This window comes from Carcharodon carcharias, chromosome 8 (genome assembly GCF_017639515.1).
Source record: "Carcharodon carcharias isolate sCarCar2 chromosome 8, sCarCar2.pri, whole genome shotgun sequence".
Taxonomy (NCBI): Eukaryota; Metazoa; Chordata; class Chondrichthyes; order Lamniformes; family Lamnidae; genus Carcharodon; species Carcharodon carcharias.
The window spans coordinates 164339806-164360328 of NC_054474.1; the positions used below are offsets into that span (position 1 = coordinate 164339806).

The 20523-nt window shown below is 40.8% G+C and overlaps 1 protein-coding gene across 6 annotated transcripts in view; it reads left to right on the top strand.

Annotated features, from left to right (window-relative positions):
• fbxw2 (F-box and WD repeat domain containing 2) overlaps positions 1–18588 on the top strand; it is a 38725-nt gene extending 20137 nt beyond the window's left edge. For all 6 annotated transcript variants that reach the window (XM_041193596.1, XM_041193591.1, XM_041193592.1 and 3 more), the window contains 6 exons: positions 3245–3754; positions 5586–5780; positions 7557–7690; positions 9726–9812; positions 13833–14002; positions 17657–18588. In XM_041193596.1, coding sequence (XP_041049530.1) covers positions 3265–3754; positions 5586–5780; positions 7557–7690; positions 9726–9812; positions 13833–14002; positions 17657–17945 — 1365 coding nt within the window. In that variant the 5' untranslated portion in view covers positions 3245–3264 and the 3' untranslated portion in view covers positions 17946–18588. The remainder of the gene's footprint in view (positions 1–3244; positions 3755–5585; positions 5781–7556; positions 7691–9725; positions 9813–13832; positions 14003–17656) is intronic.
• Positions 18589–20523: the final 1935 nt, after the last annotated feature.

Sequence of the window (20523 nt, forward strand, 5' to 3'; positions counted from 1 at the left end):
TTATATATCTAAAAAAAACTCTTTTTTATTACTGGTTAGTTTACCCTCTTATTTAATCTTCTCCCTCCTTATTTTTTTAGTTGTCCTCTGTTGGTCTTTGTAGGCTTCCCAATCCCCTGGCTTCCCACTGCTCTTCGCCGCATTGTATGCTTTCTGTTTAGCTTTTATGGTGTCCCTGATTTCCCTTGTCAGCCATGGTTGCCTCATCCTCCCTTTAGTATGTTTCTTCTTCCTAGGGATGAATTTTTGCTGTGTCTCCCAAATTACTCCCAGAAACTCCTGCCATTGCTGTTCCACTGTCTTTCCTGCTAGGCTCATCTCCCAGTCAATTCTGACCAGCTCCTCCCTCATGCCTCTGTAGTTACCTTTATTCAACTGTAATACCATTACATCTGATTCCAGCTTTTTCCTCTCAAATTGCAGGGTAAATTCAATCATATTATGGTCACTTCTTCCTAAGGGTTCCTTCACCTTAAGCCCCCTTTTCAAATCTGCCTCATTACACATCACTAAATCTAGAATTGCCTGTTCCTAGTGGGCTCCACCACAAGCTGCTCCAAAAACCCATCTTGTAGACATTCCATAAATTCCTTTTCTTGGGATCCACTACCGACCTGATTTTCCCAGTCTACCTGCATAGTGAAATCCCCCATGATCACTGTAACCTTGCCTTTCTTATACGCCTTTTCTATCTCCTGGTGTATCTTGTGCCCCACATCCTGACTACTGTTCAGAGAGAGGCCTGTACCTAACTCCCATTATGGTTTTTTCACCTTTGCGGTTCCTCAACTCTACCCACACAGATTCTACATCATCTGAACCTACGTCGTTTCTTGTATTGGTTAATTTAATTTCATTTCTTATTAACAAAGCAACCCCACCCCCTCTGCCAACTTGCCTATCTTTTCGATAGGATGTATATCTTTGGATATTTAGCTCCCAGTCCTGATCCCCTTGCAGCCATGTCTCCGCGATGCCCACCACATCATACTTGCCAATTTCAATCTGCGCCACAAGCTCATTTACCTTATTTCATATACTGCATGCATTCAGATACAACACCTTCAGTCCTGTATTTCCCATCCCCCTTCTCATTGTCGTCCCTTTATCTGATGTGCTTGAAGTTAGATTCCTAGCCCTTTCCAAACACTCTGTCCTATTTTGTGTTCTGGAGACTTTAATATCCTCTCCTGGGCTTTCCTTCCTCTTCAGCAGAATGAGGGTAGGTATAAGCTGGCCTTCCGTTTAACTCTTCCCTTGGCTCTCATTGCCATTTCCACCTGATCTATTTGTGTTAGTGTTTGGTGTAGGGAGTGGCAACATTGCATTGTCATCAGTCTTTTGATAGATTTGGCAGCAAGGGAGAGAAGGATAAGAATGAGAAAGTAATTTCAATGCTAAGCACTTGCCGGTTCAACACCAGTATTAGCTTTTTGTGTTGAAGAGATGAGTGTGTGACTGAATTAAGTAGAATGACACCTGACACAAATCCTGCTGTAACAAGCCTGTAGCTTCATGATCCCCAAAGACTGCTGTGACTTCTCAGTATGTCAATGTGACCTCTTTCATAGGAGTGTGTGTGTGTGTGTGTGTGTGTGTGTGTGTGGACTGGCAGCACCTCCCTCCCCCAGCTCTGTGTAGTCTTCTCCTGTAAGAATATTGGAAGTGGGTAAATGTGCCCTGGTGAAGGGCTTTCAGCCCGGTGTACGATTGTGCGCATGATATGAGGTAGCTGGAATGGTCAAAGGGAGATGAGGGTGGTGGCAGCTTTCGAGAGTGAGTGAAAGGTGTATGAATGCTTCCCTCTTGATTGACTGAAAATCATGACAGTGGGAAAGGGTCTTTTTGATTGTGTGGAGATGATAGGGCAGAAGGAATGCAATCCAAGCAGGAGTCCTACCTCTGCACTGCAGTCAGGTCCTGGAAGAAAATGCTGCATGTGTTCATGTGTAGACTGTTGCCACCTGAGAGGAAGAAGACTACGTTCCTCTGAATGTGCTGCACTGGCATTTCCTCTGCTGTGTCAGAAAACCTTGGAGCCTTGCTCTTGTTGACCTCGTGCATCTTCCTGCATCTCCACAACATTGCTTCCCTTTGTTTGGCAACAAAAAATACTCCCCTTTAAACTGCTGCAACCCCTTAAGATCTTGTAGCCGTGGCCAATTTCCTGCTTTCTGTTTGATGAGCTGCCTATTGGAACACCACATTGCACTGGCAGCTCCCCTATCATATGCAAAGTAGGAATGGTAAGAAACTCCTGGTAGACTAAATGCAGCTTCGTTTTATGGCCATTGCTCGTTGCCTGTCCCATTGCCGACCAGTTTCACACCAGGAAGCTGCATTTGATGCCAGAAATTTTTTGACCAATGATTGATTTTGAATGATTTCTCCAGAAAAACACTTAAGTTGAAAGAATGTTGATTCTTGGCAGATCAGCTGATGTTCACTTTTCCTTGCTGTAAAATTGCTCCTCATCATCTTAATTTTGAAAATATTTGTCCCATTATAGTTGAATGGAAAATAGTAGAATGTAGTCCAGAGACTCAAATATTTTTAAGTAGATTTAATGTTACAAGAACAATAGGAAACCCAAGTGCTTCACTTTTTAATGAAGAAAATCTTGCAATTGTATATAGCACCTTTCATGAGCACTCTACGTCACTATGCACTTTACTGCCATTTAAGCACTGTACTTTTGAAGTTTAGTCATTGTTGTGGTAGATAAACAAAGAACATAAAAGCATTTGAATCCTGACATTGGCATTCTAAATACAAAGGTGTTTAAATTATTTGGTATCATCAGAAATCGGAAATTGTAATTTTTTTCTGTAAAACTTTTCTTTTAAATTTTTGTAGTCTATACTGTAATAAGTGGTGTTTATAATTAAAGCATTGCCTCCGCTGCTCTTTGAGGTAATTCAGGAGCAGAATTTACAATTGCAAATGACATAGTCCAGCAAATCAAATAAGATTGGCATTGAAATACCAGTTGTACAGAAACAAGTCACAAGATAATTGGTCCTCTTAAACTTTTCTAAAAAGAAGCAAATATTGCACTTGAATAAAATTTGTGCTTTTTTTTGCCGAGAAACTTGGCCAGTGCAAATATGTTCACCCCACAGCTAATAAGGCAGCATGGAGTGCAATTTTTTTCACCCCATTCCCACCAAATGGTTTGTCTGCAATTTTAACTGTTCTACATGTTGTTAACTACAAATGTAATATGCTGCCTTATGTTTCACAGGTATATTGTCACATGGCCATATGGAGAGAAAGGACTTTAATGCATGGCTTGAAACCCTCTCCAGCACATTTATCGCCCTGACAGAGACGCAGAAAAATGAGACCCTGGACCACCTGATCAGCTTGAGTGGGGCTGTCCAGTTGAGGCACCTCTCCAACAATCTGGAAACACTTCTGAAACGAGACTTCCTCAAACTGCTTCCACTAGAGCTTAGTTTTTATCTGTTGAAATGGCTTGACCCATCAACCCTACTCAATTGCTGCCTAGTCTGTAAGCAGTGGAATAAGGTGATAAGTGCCTGTACTGAAGTTTGGCAGGAGGCCTGTCAAAGCTTAGGATGGCAAATTGACGATACAATTCAGGACACTCTGCACTGGAAGAAGATTTATCTGAAGGCAGTTAGAAGGATAAAACAACTACAGGACAAAGAAGCCTTTGAGACCTCCTCTTTGATTGGCCACAGCGCTAGAGTGTATGCTCTTTATTATAAAGATGGATTGTTGTGCACAGGTCAGTGTAAATAAAATATCACCATTCCAAGAATGTTTGGAAATAAAAATGCATGCAAGATATAACTTGTGAAAAGCTCATCTCTGCTAAACATGGGGCTTTTACTGAAATAGCAACCATTAAAATCAAGGAGTCAATTATTAACCAGATTTTATAGGTGGAACTAAAGATGATGCTTTTTTTTTTTTGCATTTTATTGTTTTCATCCTAACCTTTTCTCCCAGCTGTTAGCTGCCACTTAGTGTCCTTCAACCAAGAGGGCAGACTGATCAGTGCTGTAGCCCTCTCTGTCTGCTGTCCAGTTGGTTTTTGGTTGTTGGGAAGTTGGAATTTTCCTCATTTTTTTTGTTCTTTTCTCCCCTTCCTTCCATGCAATAAAGTCAACACCGATGTAGTTTGGTCTGCCTAAGCAGCCTAGCTGTGTATTTGAACGACTGCCAACCTGGAGGAACACGCATCTGTTGATGAGAGTCAAAAATCTCCAGGTCATCAACCTGCCGGTGTCGGTTGTGACCAGTTGTAGTTGTCATCAATCTTTTGGGTATTTGTTGGGTGCGCTATAATCCTTTCCAGACAAGGATTATCTGGAAAAATACCATCAAATGTCACATTATAATTCTTCAGGTTAAAATGAGTATGAATTACGGTGTCTGTAAACTTAGAATTCTGTGGTTGTAATGACCTCACCAGCACACAGTACCATCATTGCTTGATTTTTTTACTAAAACAAGCATGATCTGTTTATATCTGCCTGTTACTGCTTCATTTGATTGTGGGCTATTTTCAGAGTGTAATTCAGTACGGTTTGTGTGGGTTTGGCGTGTGTTCTACTTGTCACTGATACTAGCTTGTAATGTGTCTAGTCCGTTTGATTGATGGTCACTTGGCTGAATAGACACTTGAGATGACATAACATTCCCTTATGCACAATGCTGCTCAGAGTGAACACATGTGCTCAGTACAGAAATTGAATCTGGAGCACTGACCAAAACAGAATACATTTTCCTTCAGGGTCCAAAACATCTCTGATCAAGCATAGAGCTTTTTTATTTATCTTCAAAATAATTCTTCAGTTGCAGTTATAATAAATAGAGTTCCTGTTTTTCGTTCAGGCATCATTTTTTTTTAATTTACTTTGCATTGGCTAATTGAGTCCAGGTCCAGGGACATGCTGAGCAGAAAGACCTGAGGGTCAGAGGTAGGAAGCAAGTGACCCAAATTATATTAGAGTACAATTGAGTGAGTTCCACTTTAGAAAGTAACTTTGGATACACTAATATTGTAGTGAATTTTTTAGTGAAAATACTGCAGTTATAACCTCTTAGCATTAATACTCGCTTGTGTTACATGTAAAGCAGCTTTTGTGTATGTCATTGCTTTCTGAGACTGCTTATTGTATAGACTTTGTTTTATGTACTTTACTAGCAACAAATTTACTGTAGCTGGGTGAATCTAAACAATATAACTAATGGTGATTTGCTGTTTATCAGCTACTTAGAGGTCCAGATTCAGAACTTACATAAAGTACATATTTCTAAACAAAGTTACATATGGGGGTTGGAGGGTGGGGAATGGGGGACTTTCTCAACTCTGCTTAAACTCACTTGAGCTGATTGCAATGTTTGTTGAAACTATAGTTGGGGTTTGAATGTGCCCAAATAGAGAGACCCATCAGTTCAGAATGATTGAATCTCCTTTTGCAGAAATTGGAAATAATGGAAATTATAATCTATTTGTATTGTAAAATGTACATGCATCATTGCTTTGCGAAGTTCTTTCTTATCAGGTACAGTGCTGAAAAGATCACTGAATTCATTTTTTAAAACTACAGGCTCTGATGATTTATCTGCCAAACTCTGGGATGTTTGTACTGGTCAGTGTATATATGGGATCCAGACTCACACATGTGCGACAGTAAAGTTTGATGAGCAGAAACTAGTTACAGGATCATTTGATAACACAATAGCCTGCTGGGACTGGAGCTCAGGAGCCAAAACCCAAAACTTCCGAGGTCATACAGGAGCAGGTAATGAACAACAAGATATCTTTCTAGATAATTTTTACCAGTGCTTCTGCTACATGTCCTTCAGAGTAAACTTGTGGTGAAATTAAAAGTGGCTGTTTAAACTCCGGTGTTTATCTTGGTATGTCAGTTATGTAATGCCTGACATACTAAGGTCTCTAACTTAGCGAATACATACTTTCCCTCATAAAAGAAACCCTAAAAAGCTACAACGTGGTGTATGGCAATTTTTTTCATCATGTAGCTCCAAAATATCCTGTGTACGTTGTTTTGTTAACTACTCACACCCGCAACGCTAACTGTCCTCTGTAATTTCGTACTGTTAGGGCAGAATTCTCTGGTCGGCGAGCTGGGGCAGGGCCCACTCGCTAACGCGTAAAATGACACACAGTGATATCGGGCAGGCATCCCGACGTCACCACGCGTCATTTAGATTGTCAGTTCGGCAGGCGCGCAGCTGACTCGGTTTTGCGGCTGCCGAACTGCCAAAGGCCTATTAAGGCCATTTAAATAGTCATCAACTCAATTAAATGAGCTGCCTGTCCAACCTTAAGGTTGTCGGGCAGGCGAAGAGCCCAGGCGGCCTTCGCATTTTTCATGGAACCTCATCCACGGACGGGATGAGGTTTCATGAGGTGTTTTTAAAATGTGATAAAAATGTTTACATTAATTCTTTGACATGTCCCAGCTTGTGTGACAGTGTCACATGAGGGCCTCATGTTTCAAAAGTTTCTTCCTTCCCTTATTTAAACTTACACGTCAAATGGGTCTCCCTGAGGCACCTCCGTGCTTCAGGGAGATCTCTGCGTTCTTTAGCGCGCTTGTGCGAAAGAGCGCAGGGAACCACTCGGAATTCCCACACGCCCGTACGGGGAGTGCATGGCGCTGCCGGAAGCGGGTCGTGATGGGCGGGCCTTAATTGGCCTGCCCACATAAAATGGCGGCACGTCCCCGATCGGGGGTGCTGATCGAGTTCGCGCCCGCCCCTGCACAAGCCCCCCAATGGGTTTGGGGATGGTGGGGGGGGGGTGGTGAAATTTCTCCCTTAAATCCCAAGCACATTTCCTTCTATCACTTAGCGTCGGGTACCCATAATCCAGTGCGCTTGTGCATTTCTTGCTTTTTAATCTGGTGAGCAGGAGGGTGTTGTAATTCTGTATTTAATCACAGTTTAAGAACCTTTTGCATCATCCATCTGATGTTTTCTTCTCACATAATATCTCTCACATAGTCTTAAGGCCGAATGTGCCACTGGGGGGTATTTAAAGCCCAACTGTTTATGTCACATTGTACATCCACCCAGTATGCTTGCACATTGAATTTGAAAGCGTGGTGTACCAGTTTTGATGACTTGTCTTGAGTGTACTTTAGTCTTCTATGTCTAGACGCTTCATTCACTTCCTTGACCCAACCCCGCAATCTCATCATCTCTGCCAAGCTACCACAGCAACTTGAAGGCTACTTACATCCAAATTGGGACACATCCAGTCTGGTTACCAGTTGTTGAAAGTAACACAGAAATTAAAACTGGTTCCAGTAAAAAGGCCACTGAATAACGAATGGTATAAGCAGTGATTAGAAAGATCATCTAGTTTATTTGATCTGACCCTACGCTCCTCTTCCCTCCTCTAGATCCCAATGGGTTCATCTGTCTTCAACTACACTCCTCTCTGACAGCACATTTAGACCAGACAGAAATGTTATGGAAATAATGGTTTTAGGACATGTTTTTTGTTTATTGACTCTGAATTTTAATAGCATAAATTTTTCTCTCTCCAGTTTTCAGTGTTGATTATAGTGATGAGCTAGATACCCTGGTCAGTGGGTCTGCAGATTTCACTGTGAAGGTCTGGTCATTGTCAACAGGTATCTGCCTGAATACACTCACTGAACACACTGAATGGGTGACTAAGGTACTATTGTTGTGTCATATTTTACTTGCAAAGCTGTTTTGTTTCTCCTGTTCTTTTAGTCCAACTTGTTTCAATATGAAGGTGAACCTAACTCTGTGATTTACCATTTGTTGTGGATTTTGATGATTTTTTTTTAATATCCAGCGTGATATTAGTACTGGAAATGGATTATTTTCTACTACTAGCATTCAGTGTGTCAGTTCTGAGTCAGTTATAACCTAATCCAGATGCCTTCTAAAGCTCCCTTTTTATGTTGCCACAGAAATGCTCCTTGAGAGAGCTAATACTAGTGTAACTTTTTCCAATCTTCATTCTGACAGTCCCTTCAATTTTGTCCGCTTCTAGATGAGGCACTAATTTGCTGTTGCCAAAATTTGAGTTGGGGTTCGTTTGGAAACTCTGAAGCCAAGAAGTAAAAGTGCAACATGTTTACCCCACCATGTCTCCATATTCCGCTCCTTTTCCCTTATTATGAACCTAGTCATCATGCACGTGGTTTGTAGCACCTAGATCAAAATCACTTCATCAAAATGGACTTGTCAAATGAAAACTATATGCCTTGTGCTATCTCGATATAAATTAACTATTAAGATTTCTATGCTCCTACCGTATTCCGAATTTTGCTAAATGTGAGACTTCAGAAGAGTGCACAGAAGACTTCAGCTGTAACAGCCTTGCTATTGAGTAGTCATAGGCAATTGTGAAATTTGAAGAACCTTAGCAAAAGTTGGGAGTTCAGTGCGTAGGATTAGATTTCTACCATTATGAAAGTGTTAATTATTGTCTTTGATTAGAGATTGAGTAGTATCAAACTCAGTGAATCTTGGTCTGGTCACATTCATGCGCCCAAGCTAAATGTGCAACAATATTAAATGCAGTAAGTCCTCATTTAATGCCAACTCACTTCATGTTCTATCACCTTAAAGTTGTTAATAAAGTAGTGTCAATATATCTGTTTAACATTGCCAGTTTCACTTTAACGTCATTTGCCACAGACTTCTGCTTCTGTGGTCTGTCTGGTCACATGATTTTTCCTGCAGTCCTTTCACTCTCGCCCTTGCTCCCTCTTCCACTGGCTCCCGGCCTTGCTGGCTCCTGGTTTCTGTTCTTACCTTAGTCCTTGGGGTATGTTCTTCAATAACTCCTGACTTCTGGCTCTCCTGCTGGCTTTGCTTCTGAACTCGCACTGAAGTCTTGGGCTCCATCTACTGGCAGAAATTGCTCAGTGCAGGTAGTCAGGACTTCAGCTGCTACCTGCACCGAGCAGCTTCTGCCACTGGCTGTAAAAGTACTGTGTGCTGAGCTGAGTACTGTAATTTTTTTCAAAGAATTTAATTGTATTGTATATTGTGTTTCTTTTATATTTATTGATGTATTTTATTTTGCAAGTTATTTCAGTTAGCAATGCACAGTTCTGCACGTGTATGGTACGGTATTGCAACTTGTACATTGTTTTTTCCGAGCGTTGGATGTCTGAAGGAACCTAACTCCAGCTTTAACATTGATTCCTATGGGAATCAATGATTCACTTAAAATTGTTTTACTTAAAGTTGTGATTTTCAGGAAGGCAACCACAACTTTAAGTGAGCACTTACTGTACAAAGACTTCCTAACAGGACTGGGTGGAGTATTGGAATTTGTGTGTAGTAAGTCTCAAATAAAATGGATGTTATTCAATATTAGTTGAATGCGCTTATCCATAAGTTTGACTTAACTTTAAGTGCACCACTTAAAACTTGCACGTAATTGGATCGCATCAATGGATTTCAGGAAACTGCTCTAATTTTTTGTTCGCAAATTGATTGTCATGTAGGTGAATTACATTAATATGTGCTGTATGAGCTAGTGGCATTTGGTGAACAATTCTGCTATGCCATTGCAGTCTTTGTTTAAAATGACAAAATAGAGGATAATTTTGCCACATGATAGGACCTTTAGTCCAAGCTGTTCACATTCTCATGACAAGTTGTGGGGTTTGATAATATAACGTCTGTCTCTCACTCTGTACTTAAGCCTGTTTTCTTTCCTCATATAGGTGGTTTTACAGGTCAGCCAGGTTGAATCCGTGATGCACAATCCAGGGGACTATATTCTATTAAGCGCTGATAAATATGAAATCAAGGTAACTTCATTTCTAGAGGAAAAACAAACTCCTCTATTCTCTTGTAGCTTTTTACTATTACTTCAGTTTTTGCAGCAGTCCTTGGAGATTGCTGCGCTTCTCTAATATTACGCACCCCTGAACTGCTATTTGGCCATGCAGCCATGGTTAGCCCCTAAACTGCTGGGCTTTCCTACCACTAGGTTCTGCTGCCACTGCCCTCCTCCTCCTTTAGAATGCTCCTTAAAACCAAGCTTTGGTCACCTGTCATAATGCCTCTTTAAGTGACTTAGTGTCAAATTTTGTCTAATACCGCTTTTGATGTATTACTCCAACGATGCGAATTGTTGTTGACCAGTTATTCTTCAAAGATTGCAGAATTGTAAATTTGCCCATTCCCTTTCTGATCTTTGAAAAACTAAAGCGTGAACAGCTATTCTGTGATTTTCGTTGTATTATTATCTCCTAGATGTAGCTTTACCCATTTGATTTTTCTTGAGCTCCTGATTCTTTTGTCCTTTGTTATTGATGCACTTAATAAATTATGGCTTTACTTCAGTTGTATGACTTTCAAGGTTGCTTCAAAAAAATGCACAGTGGTATTCTATTTGTTGCTCGTTTGCAACATTTCCTTGGAAAAGTGATTTAGATCACTAGATTTTGCAACAAATCAATGGTTTAATCTGGTATTGTATACCTACAGGGTAGTGATGTTCACTTCCATTGTGCCATGAGTTGGAGGACTGGCTTTGGTGGTGGAATGGATAGACAGCAATCTAGTCCAGGCTTTGTTCCGATATATAACTTTGTCTATGGTTTGTGAGGGAGTTTTGCTGGTTTTCACCCACTGCAATTTGTGGAGGGCCTTTATAACATCAGTGTGCCTGGGTGTGGGGATTCGTCATCATCTCCAAAGAAACCTGTTGACCAGCATATAACAGCGGCTAAAAGACGAGGTGACATGGTGAAAAAAATATTCTTACGCTTTGATATTTGACACATGTGAAACCTAGATGCTATGGAACAGTATAAAGTATATATTTTTTAAAAACACAAAGAAATGACACTGTAAAGTTTAATGTTTCTGGTGAAAGTTTGCATCCTAAATCATCATGCAGCACTTCCCGTTCCAGCTTTGGCCCCTCTTCAGTTCTGACCCCTCTCCGTAGGTCTGTCAAATGAACTACAAAATTATCACCTGTTTAGTTTCAGTTTCAAACCCATGTTGGAGATGCAAAGTGACACTATGCCACGCTTCAACTTTTTAATAGGTTTTTTGAAGTGGTTCACCTGACTACCTTTTTCCTCATGTACTGACCTCTTCTGCATGGAGTACTGTTCCTTGCACAGCCCTCAGTATGTTTATGATTCTTCAGTTGGGAATTAACATGCAATTTAACCAGGGAGGGTGTCACAATCCCTGAGGAGATTTGACTAACTTTCTACCCCTCTCTTTCTTTCTCCCTTTCTGCCTCTGTCTTGTTTCTGCATTTTTCTCCTCCATCTCTCTTTTCCAGCTGGAACCCTGTCTTTGTATTTTCCTCTGCTTTGCACCCTCTCTGGCAATACTAATTCCACTGTCTCTCTGCCTATATTCATAACTTTGATTAGATTAGGATTCAAGCATGAGAGCAGCTTGGTGTCTGAGGTACAATTGCTTTCTGGATAAACCCAGAACTATCTTGGTGCTCCTCTTTAACTCGATTGATTCCAAGAATGAAGATTTCTGTTTGTTCTCCAGTTCAGTTTTTGAAACAATTGTCTACATCGCAGCACTTGCATATGCCAAGCTGTTTAAAGTTTGAGTGACATTCTTTTGCATGCTGTATCTGTTGTCAAACCATAGGCTTCCTCTATCTGACAGCTGTTTCTTATATGGCCAGCCTGGTAAGGCTCAGTTGAAGGTTTAGCTCTGGGCCGAGGACCTGATGCTGATAAATCATTAGAATCTGGCTGTATGATATTCCACTCCTAGTACAGGATTTCTTATGGACCAGTTAACTTTGTGGAAATCCACACTGAATTTGACCTTTGTGTGCAGACGCACCATGTAGCACAGCTCCAGCCTCGGCTTAATGAAGAACAAGTTTGGCGCTGAATGCAAATCCCCAGTCATCAAAAGTGTTCACGTGTATCCTGATGTTTTAAAACAGCATCGGTTTGCATTCTATCCCAAATCCCAGCGATTGCAAACATAAATTTTTTTCTGATGCTGGGGAGAGGTGGCTTTGTTACTAATTCTGATTGGTACCACAGATAATGAAGAACTTGTTACTGAGTATAACGAATCAATACCTTTTGGCCTTCATCCCTCAAGATCTCTGATCCCACGTATTTATTATTCGTTAACTTATTCCATCCCAGATTTTTGCTGCTGCTTAAAGTTGGTTGAAGTGCTGAGGCACATGCTTATGGAAACAGCATCTTGCAGCACAGAAGGAAACCATTCAGCCCATCATACCTATGCACACTCCTTTCCCTTGTAGAATCCGATCCACATTCCTATTGTCCTGTACAATGGAACTGGAATTCATATTGTGCATCTTGCAGGTTTTCTTGTGCTGCATACCAATGCTAAGATTATGGCAAGAGGCAAGTCATGCACCCCATACACTTCATAAGATGTTACGATCCCCATGGTGAGCCATAAACCAACATTTATCGAATGACCCCCCAAATGAAGAAATTACTAGACAAAATTTCACTTTATGTAACTCTAACACAAATCTGAATCAATGCAAATACATATATTTATAGAATGATAAATTATACATGGAATAGCGGATAGAGCAAAGGCTATCTCACGGCATTAGTACACAGTCCACCCCACCTGTATCGTCCCAGTTTCAGCCACACAGTCTTTTAATTCATTCACAGGATGTGGGCTTCGGTGGCTGGGCCAGCATTTATTGCCTATCCCTCGTTGCCCTTGAGAAGGTGGTGGTGACCTGCCTTCTTGAACCGCTGCAGTCCATGTGGTGTAAGTACACCCACTGTGCTATTAGGAAGGGAGTTCCAGGATTTTGACCCAGCTTCCAAGCAGAATTCCAGTCCTTTTCCTTCAAGGACTTAGCTAAGTCTCCGCAGGCAGCAGCCAGCTCTTCTGCTCTCTTGGTAACTCTGTTCTTCTGCATGTGCCAAATGGCCTCTGTGTTTTAACATCTTTCCTCTTGGTACTGCTTCCAGGTCAAGAGTCACAGGTCACATGGACCAGCATTTCTTCTTATCCAAAAATTACAATTGATCTCATTACAGGTGATACAAACTCTTAAAGGTACTTTTTAGCATTTTTAAAAACAATTACAGATTTCCCAAACGTTTTAGAGTAATTACACATTTTCCTAACTGCAACTGCTCCTGGGTCAAAGGTCATCACTAAGGTCTAAGCACTACAATTGAGATCTCACCAGTATTTCTTCAAATCCACATTACAGAGTCATCTCTTCAGGTCATCGCTTCAGGATATCAACTTGTTAGTTCCCAATCTGATTTGCTTCACAAGGATGAAAATATTTAAAAGATTCTCTACAGTTAAGGATGGCTCCCTCAATTAATAGTTTAGGCGTATGCCTATTTGTCCTACTATGAAACTATGTGCTGGAGATGCCCTCTATTCATATCTCCTTGGGTAGCCAGTTAAAGTGTGAAAAGCGCCAGTGAAACTATACTTGGAATTGCACAGGTGAGCAAACCACATTTCAAGAATTTCCATAAATCAAGGTTTCTTGGAGTTAATAGATGCCATTATTGGTGATTACCTTATTGTATATTCTTGACAACAGTTTCATTTTTCCAGATTCTATTCCTTATAATGTGAAGGGCCCAGTGAGGACTGTTTTACAGAAATTCATTAATTCAAATACATAGATCGAGGAAGCCTTTGAGGTTGACTAACTTGCAGTGTAGGGATAGTTAAGTCTTGTGTCCTCTTGTCAAGCATTCTCATCTGTGCACAAATATTTACATATGCTGTGATAGGTTTTCCTCCTTCTAATAGTACTAATATATTTCATGAAATTTCATTGACATTAACATTTTTAGGTTTGGCCAATTGGAAGAGAGGTCAACTGCAAGTGTTTGAAGACTCTTGCTGTGTCAAATGACCGAAGCATATGCCTCCAACCAAGACTGCAATTTGATGGCAAGCATATTGTTTGCGCCTCTGATCTAGGGTTGTACCAGTGGGACTTTGCGAGTTACGATATTATCAGGTATTATGCATGGTTGTTTCGTTATTTCAAAATTACCAAGGATATTTTTCATGCAAGTCTTACTGCCCCACCGTGGGAATGAAGTGGTTATGCTGCTCAAACAGTAACGCCAGGAGTTGAGTTTAAAAATCACCGCGCATGTCGTGAAATTAAATTCAGTAAATCTGCTAAAATGTGGGCTGGTGTTATGGCACACTGGATGGTAAAATGCCAAGCTGCCCAAATCCCAGATTTGAAACAGCTGCCCCAACTGTTTTGCAATTTGTATTTTATTTCGAGATGCATGCCCTTGAATTCAATAGTAATATGTCCACCGAGGCATAGAGGTTTTTTTATAAAACTAAATTAAACATTTATTAATAAAAGAAAAGATTTTAAGCACATACAAAGGTCTACAAATTACTACTATATTAACTCCTAAACCCACTAATTAATCTGACTCCCAGTTACACCTCTGTTAAGGCAACAGTGCGACAGTAAAACAAATAAATTTCAACAGACCCAGACAAAGTGCACAATACCATAGTGATATTCACAGTGGGTTTTCTTAGCTTCGGCTCCTGTAGACAGCAACATGATGCATAGAAGCTCGAGGCTTTTCACACTTTTTTTGTTAGGTCTTAGAATGCCTTCCCCCTTACGCATAACTTCATCTCCTTTATTCGTGTTTCTCCCTTTTTAATGTAAATCCCATTGTTCCAATATCTCTTTACAACTTTCCTTTTCTCTAATATAAATCTTTCATAGTACTCATATTATCAGTAACCTTTGGGAAAAATAAACATACTGTTTGGCTTAGCTTCAAATGGCTAGGTGTAACATCTTACCACCTCTTTGAAATTCAAAGTAGTCCAATTTATCCAAAAGTGCAAATGTTCCTCACACCTCGCATTCTAACACTTCAGCCATGTTTACGCATTTAGCATTTCAAACCTAGCTTCCCTTTTGATAGCTCAGAAGTTCCAGGCCAGCTGCCTCCAATTTAATTAAATCCCCCCCATATACACACATCCACACAAACTGATCAAACCCCACTATTAACCTACCTTTACAATAAATTACAATATTATGAAAATGATTGTATTTTCACGACACCTGGCACCAGAACAAGTGCTCTCAACTACCATTTTATCATAAAAAGCAATGTGCTTTGGGGAAGGGAACATGCCACCCTTAGTTGGATTGGCAACACAGACTTCAGGTTTATATTGCACGGTTAATTCAAGTCTTCGGAAGAGGCATGGCAAAATAATTGCAACGACAACTCCTCCTGGGCGATTAACCTGAACTTGCCACTGTCATACACATGAAAATCAAGTGGATAAGTATTTCGTTTGTGCAAGTTGCAAATGCTAAAAGGATTAGAAAAAGAATTTACTGAAGATGAACAGTACAATAGAGGGTAATCTAATATTTGTATAGCAGTGTCAATGGGATTAATTTAGAAATGTGGAATCCTTTAGCTTGTCACTTAAAATAAAAATGAGCTGTAAATGGAAAATTTGTATTTGTCCATTTGGATAATGGTGGGCAGTAATGATAAAGGTTAAATGTAGTTATCGTAACAATCTCAAAACTGCAATTTACTTTTGCAGAAGGACAGATCTCTAGAAAGGGATAACTCATTAGAGAAAATCTTGATGAAATAGGTACTGAAATTTCAATAGGTAGGATTTTTCTTCCAGTTGTAATATTGCACGTTTTCTTTCAGCGGGAGCTTTTGTTTCATTTAAAATGGTGGAAACTCTTTTGGGAAATTTTGAGAAGCAATAGCTTAGTAAATGCAACAGATTGAGCCAGCACAGAATTTGATCCTAGGCTTTCTAACTCTTTTTGATTTTGTTTTCTGTTATTGCGTGTCACAATTTATGACTGAATTGCATTTTTTAAAAAAGGGCATCCCGATTTTGTGAATTGCATAGAAAATACAGCTTAGAAGCAGGCCATTTGGCCCAACCAGGCCATGCTGGAGTTTTATGTTCCACCCTAACCACTCCCATCCTTTCTCAAGTATCTATCAGCATAGCTCTATATTCCATTTTCCTTCATACGCTAATTCAGCCTCCCTCTAAATGTACCTGTGCTATCTGTGCTAACTACTTCCTGAGAGAGAAATTCCACATTCTCAGCACTCTCTGGGTAAAGAAAGAAATTTCTCCTGAAATCCCTTTGATTTTGTTTTTGGTGACCATTTTATATTGATGATGGTCTCTAGTTTTGCTCTTCACCCCCACCCGTCCCCCAATTATAAAGTTTGCTATTAAGGGTGGGACACTAATGACTTTCCATTTCTGGCACCCTGTATCCACTTCATTCTTCAGTCTGCTATAATATGGTTAGATGGAGCATAACGGCCTTTCCCCTCTCCTAGTATCAGAAGAGCAGCCCGCATTGAATCGAGGAAACATTTCACCTGAGTTATTCTATGGGCTTTGTATGATTTTTCCAATTGGTTCCAACTAGTGTTGAACTAAAGGAAGTTCTGTGCTTTTCAGTTTGGAGTGGAGTTGAAGCCAGACACCAGAAGTGAAAAGCCAGTGTTCACTTGCGTTTCTCCATTACCTTTGGTTCCTGCCACAAACTCTGTTCCCTCGCCATCAGCTGTATCCCTCTTCCTGTCCTCTGTCTGAAGCCGAATCTTGCCAACCTACTTGACTTGAATTGAGCTTCCCCTCTCATCACATAAAAGCGCCTTCTTCAATCTCTTTAACATGGCCTGTCTCTGTCCCGCCTCAACTCTCCTGCTACTGAAACCCTTGTCCATGCCTTTGTTACCTCTAGACTGGTCTATTCCAATGCTCTTCTGGCCAGCCTCCTAAGCACCCTCTAAACTTGATAATCAAAAATTATGTTGTCCATTTGGCCACACTGTCTCCCCTGCCGGGAAACTTGAACCTCTCTTGGATTTCCTGTACAGGGGTAGAGGTAAGTTACCCATTGCCCCTGGGTTCAATGACCGATATTGGCTCCTGGTCTGGCAACTGACCAGATTTTTGTTTTTTATCCTTGTTTCCAAGGCTTTGTCCTTTCCTATCTTTGTAAGCACCTGCAGCCCTCAGATTTCTGTGTTCCTCCAATTTTGGCATCTTGCACATCTCCAGTTTTTATTGAGATAAAAGCAAAAAACTGCGGATGCTGGAAATCTAGATCTGTTGAAGGGTCATGAGGACTTGAAAAGTCAACTCTTTTCTTCTCCGCCGATGCTGCCAGACCTGCTGAGTTTTTCCAGGTAATTCTGTTTTTGTTCCAGTTTTTATTGTCCTAACATTGGTGGCCGTGCCTTCAGCAGCCAAGATCCTAAACTCTAGAATTCTCTCCCTAAACCTCTCCACTTCTCTGTATTTCTCCTTTTAAGACTCCATAAAACTGACTTCTTCAACTGAGCTTTTTGGGCACCTGTCCTATTATCTGCTTATGTGACTCCATGTTGAATTTTATTTGAATATACCCCTGGGGAAATGCCTTGCAATGTTTCACTACCTAAAGGTGCTGTATAAACAAACATTGGTGTTGACTGTAGTAGTTGGAAATTCGTCTATTTCCTTTTAGACCCTTTGGATACACAAGTGTTGACAGACCTGTTCTGCATTTATCTTTGAACTAACATTAGTTGCATTTAGTTACAGCTTCACCTATTTGTGTTTTTCTCGACAGAGTTATTAGAACTCCTGATTCTACAAATCTTTCCTTGCTGAGCCTGGGAGAGGTCTTTGCTCTGCTGTTTGATAGCCATTATCTGTACATAATGGACCTAAGGACAGAGAAACTAGTTGGTCGCTGGCCTCTACCCGCATACAGGAAATCCAAGAGAGGGTCAAGTTTCTTGGCGGGGGAGACGGCGTGGCTAAATGGACTCAATGGCACGAACGACACAGGCCTGGTTTTTGCCACAAGCATGCCAGACCATAGTATTCATTTGGTCCTGTGGAAGGAGAACGGATGAAGAAAAATACTAAAACTGTAGGGCATGAACTGCTTGTGCTGCTGTTTCTGGGGATACATCTGAGAATGCAAAACTTTGCATCAACCAAAGTCGTGCAGACCTGGCATTCTCGTGTGTACAGTACGGTTAATTGCCTTTATTTTTTTTAAAAATGTCAAATGAAACCAGCATGTTGAAAATTATTTTTACAGCTTAAATCCGTTTGCTTGCAAATTGATGTACCAATACAGGGACGGGGAAGGAAAAAAAACAGTAATATCTGTTTAATTTTACGTGGCACTGTTTAGAAATTTATTATGAGCCAAGGGTTGAAAATTATGCTTGACAAGCACATTTCAATGTAATTCAATCTATTGTTTGCAGTATTCTGAACATTCCCTGAATGCCTTCATTTCTTCTGCACCTGACAGTATGGAACACCTTACTTTTTTATATATAAATATTTCCATTCAGGACTTTGCCTTAATGCTTTTAGTAGTGGTTGCTCTCAAAGAATATGTTTATAGAACATAAGTAGGTACTTTAAATTTGTCCACATTTTATATTTTGGTATAGTCAGTATTTACAATGATATTTTTATTGAAATTTGCCCATGTTGTCACAGTTGTTAATTATCTTCAATATATTCTTTCTGAAAAAATAATTGGGAATTTACTTGGTTGCTTTGCTCATTGTAAGTCTACAATCATGGAACATTTAACACAAAGCAGTGTAATGGAGAAGATATTCCCTTTAAACTTCAAGTTGTTAGACATTGTGTAAGCTGTTTCCATTCTATGTTAAGACATTGAGGAGGGCGGGTGTAGATTTGGGGGGGCAGAAGAGGGTGGGGTGCCACATTTCTTCTTCCTACAAGACTCAGACATCTGCTAACCTAGTCATTAATGCCAAGACCAGAAGCTGCTGCAAAGGTTTCAGTCAGGGAGTATACTGTCCAGACAGCTTATATCGGAACAGGAGTAAGCCATTCAGCCATTCATTCAGATTGTGGCTGATCTGCATCTACCTGCCTTGGCTCTATCTCTGCTCAGATGGAACTAGTATGATCCTGCCAGTGTGAGTGTGAGTGGTTTGCTTCAATATTGCATGTGCAGGTGCTGTATATATTGGACTGTCTTGTAAATTTCCTAGCTTCACCTTGTTGTGCCAATTATTCACTTTCCTCTTTGGTTCTTGTGTTAAGTATTTAATATTAATTACTTGTAGCCTGTTTTAATAAGAATTTTTAACCTTTCTTCAACAGATTAACCTCTTGCTGCCTGACCTAACCTTGGACCATCTGACACACAAGCAATAGTCCATTTGTCTAAGGAAGTGCAACCTTGTTTGTTTTTTCATGTTGCCTTTTAAGTATATATTGGTGTTTAATTTTAAACTTTGCATTTTCTCATCTATTCTTCAAAATCGAACTATTTAATTGACATCTGTTTACATTCTAATAATGTATGAGGGATGAAAGACTTAAGCTTTTCAAATGCAGCTGAAACCATTCCAGCAAACTAAGAGACTCGTGCAATGTTTTACTACCTGTCAAGCTTTCAGATACGTATTTTTGCAAGCAAATTTTTGCAGCAACAATACCACACTTGCCAGTTGTCTATTTTGCTATGGCACAGCGGATGGTAAATACTGATCTGCTCAATTTTTTAAAAAAGTTCATCCACAGGATGTGGGCTTCGCTGGCTGGGTCAGCATTTATTGCCCATCCCTGGTTGCCCTTGAGAAGGTGGTGGGTGAGCTGCCTTCTTGAACCGCTGCAGTCCACGTGGCGTAGGTACACCCACCGTGCCGTCAGGGAGGGAGTTCCAGGATTCTGACCCAGCGACAGTGAAGGAACGGTGTTATGTTTCCAAGTCAGGATGGTGAGTGACTTGGAAGGGAACTTCCAGGTGGTGGTGCTCCCATCTATCTGCTGCCCTTGTCCTTCTAGATGGTAGTGGTCGTGGGTTTGGAAGCTGCTGTCTCAGGAGCCTTGGTGAATTTCTGCAGTGCATCTTGTAGATGGTACACACCTGCTATTGTGCGTCGGTGGAGGGAGTGAATGTTTGTGGATGTGGTGCCAATCAAGCGGGCTGCTTTGTCCTGGACGGTGTCAAGCTTCTTGACTGTTTTGGGAGCTGTACTCATCCAGGCAAGTGGAGAGTATTCCTTCACATGTCTGACTTGTGCCTTGTAGATGGTGGACAGGTTTTGGGGAGTCAGGAGGTGAGTTATTCTAATCAAGATTCCTAGCTTCTGACCTGCTCTTCTAGCCACAGTATTTATATGGCTAGCCCAGTTCAGTTTCTAGTCAATGGCAAGCCCTAGGATGTTGATAATGTGGGGGGGGGGGGGGGGGGGGGGTGGGGGGGGGGGGGGGGGGGAGTTGGGGGAGGGGGAAGGTTCAGTGATGGCGATGGCAATGCCATTGAATGCCAAGGGCGATGGTTAGATTCTCCCTTATTGGAGATGTTCATTGCCTGGCACTTGTGTGGCACGAATGTTACTTGCCACTTGTCAGCCCAAGCCTGGATATTGTCCAGGTCTTGCTGCATTTGGACATGAACTGCTTCAGTATCTGAAGAATCGCGAATGGTGC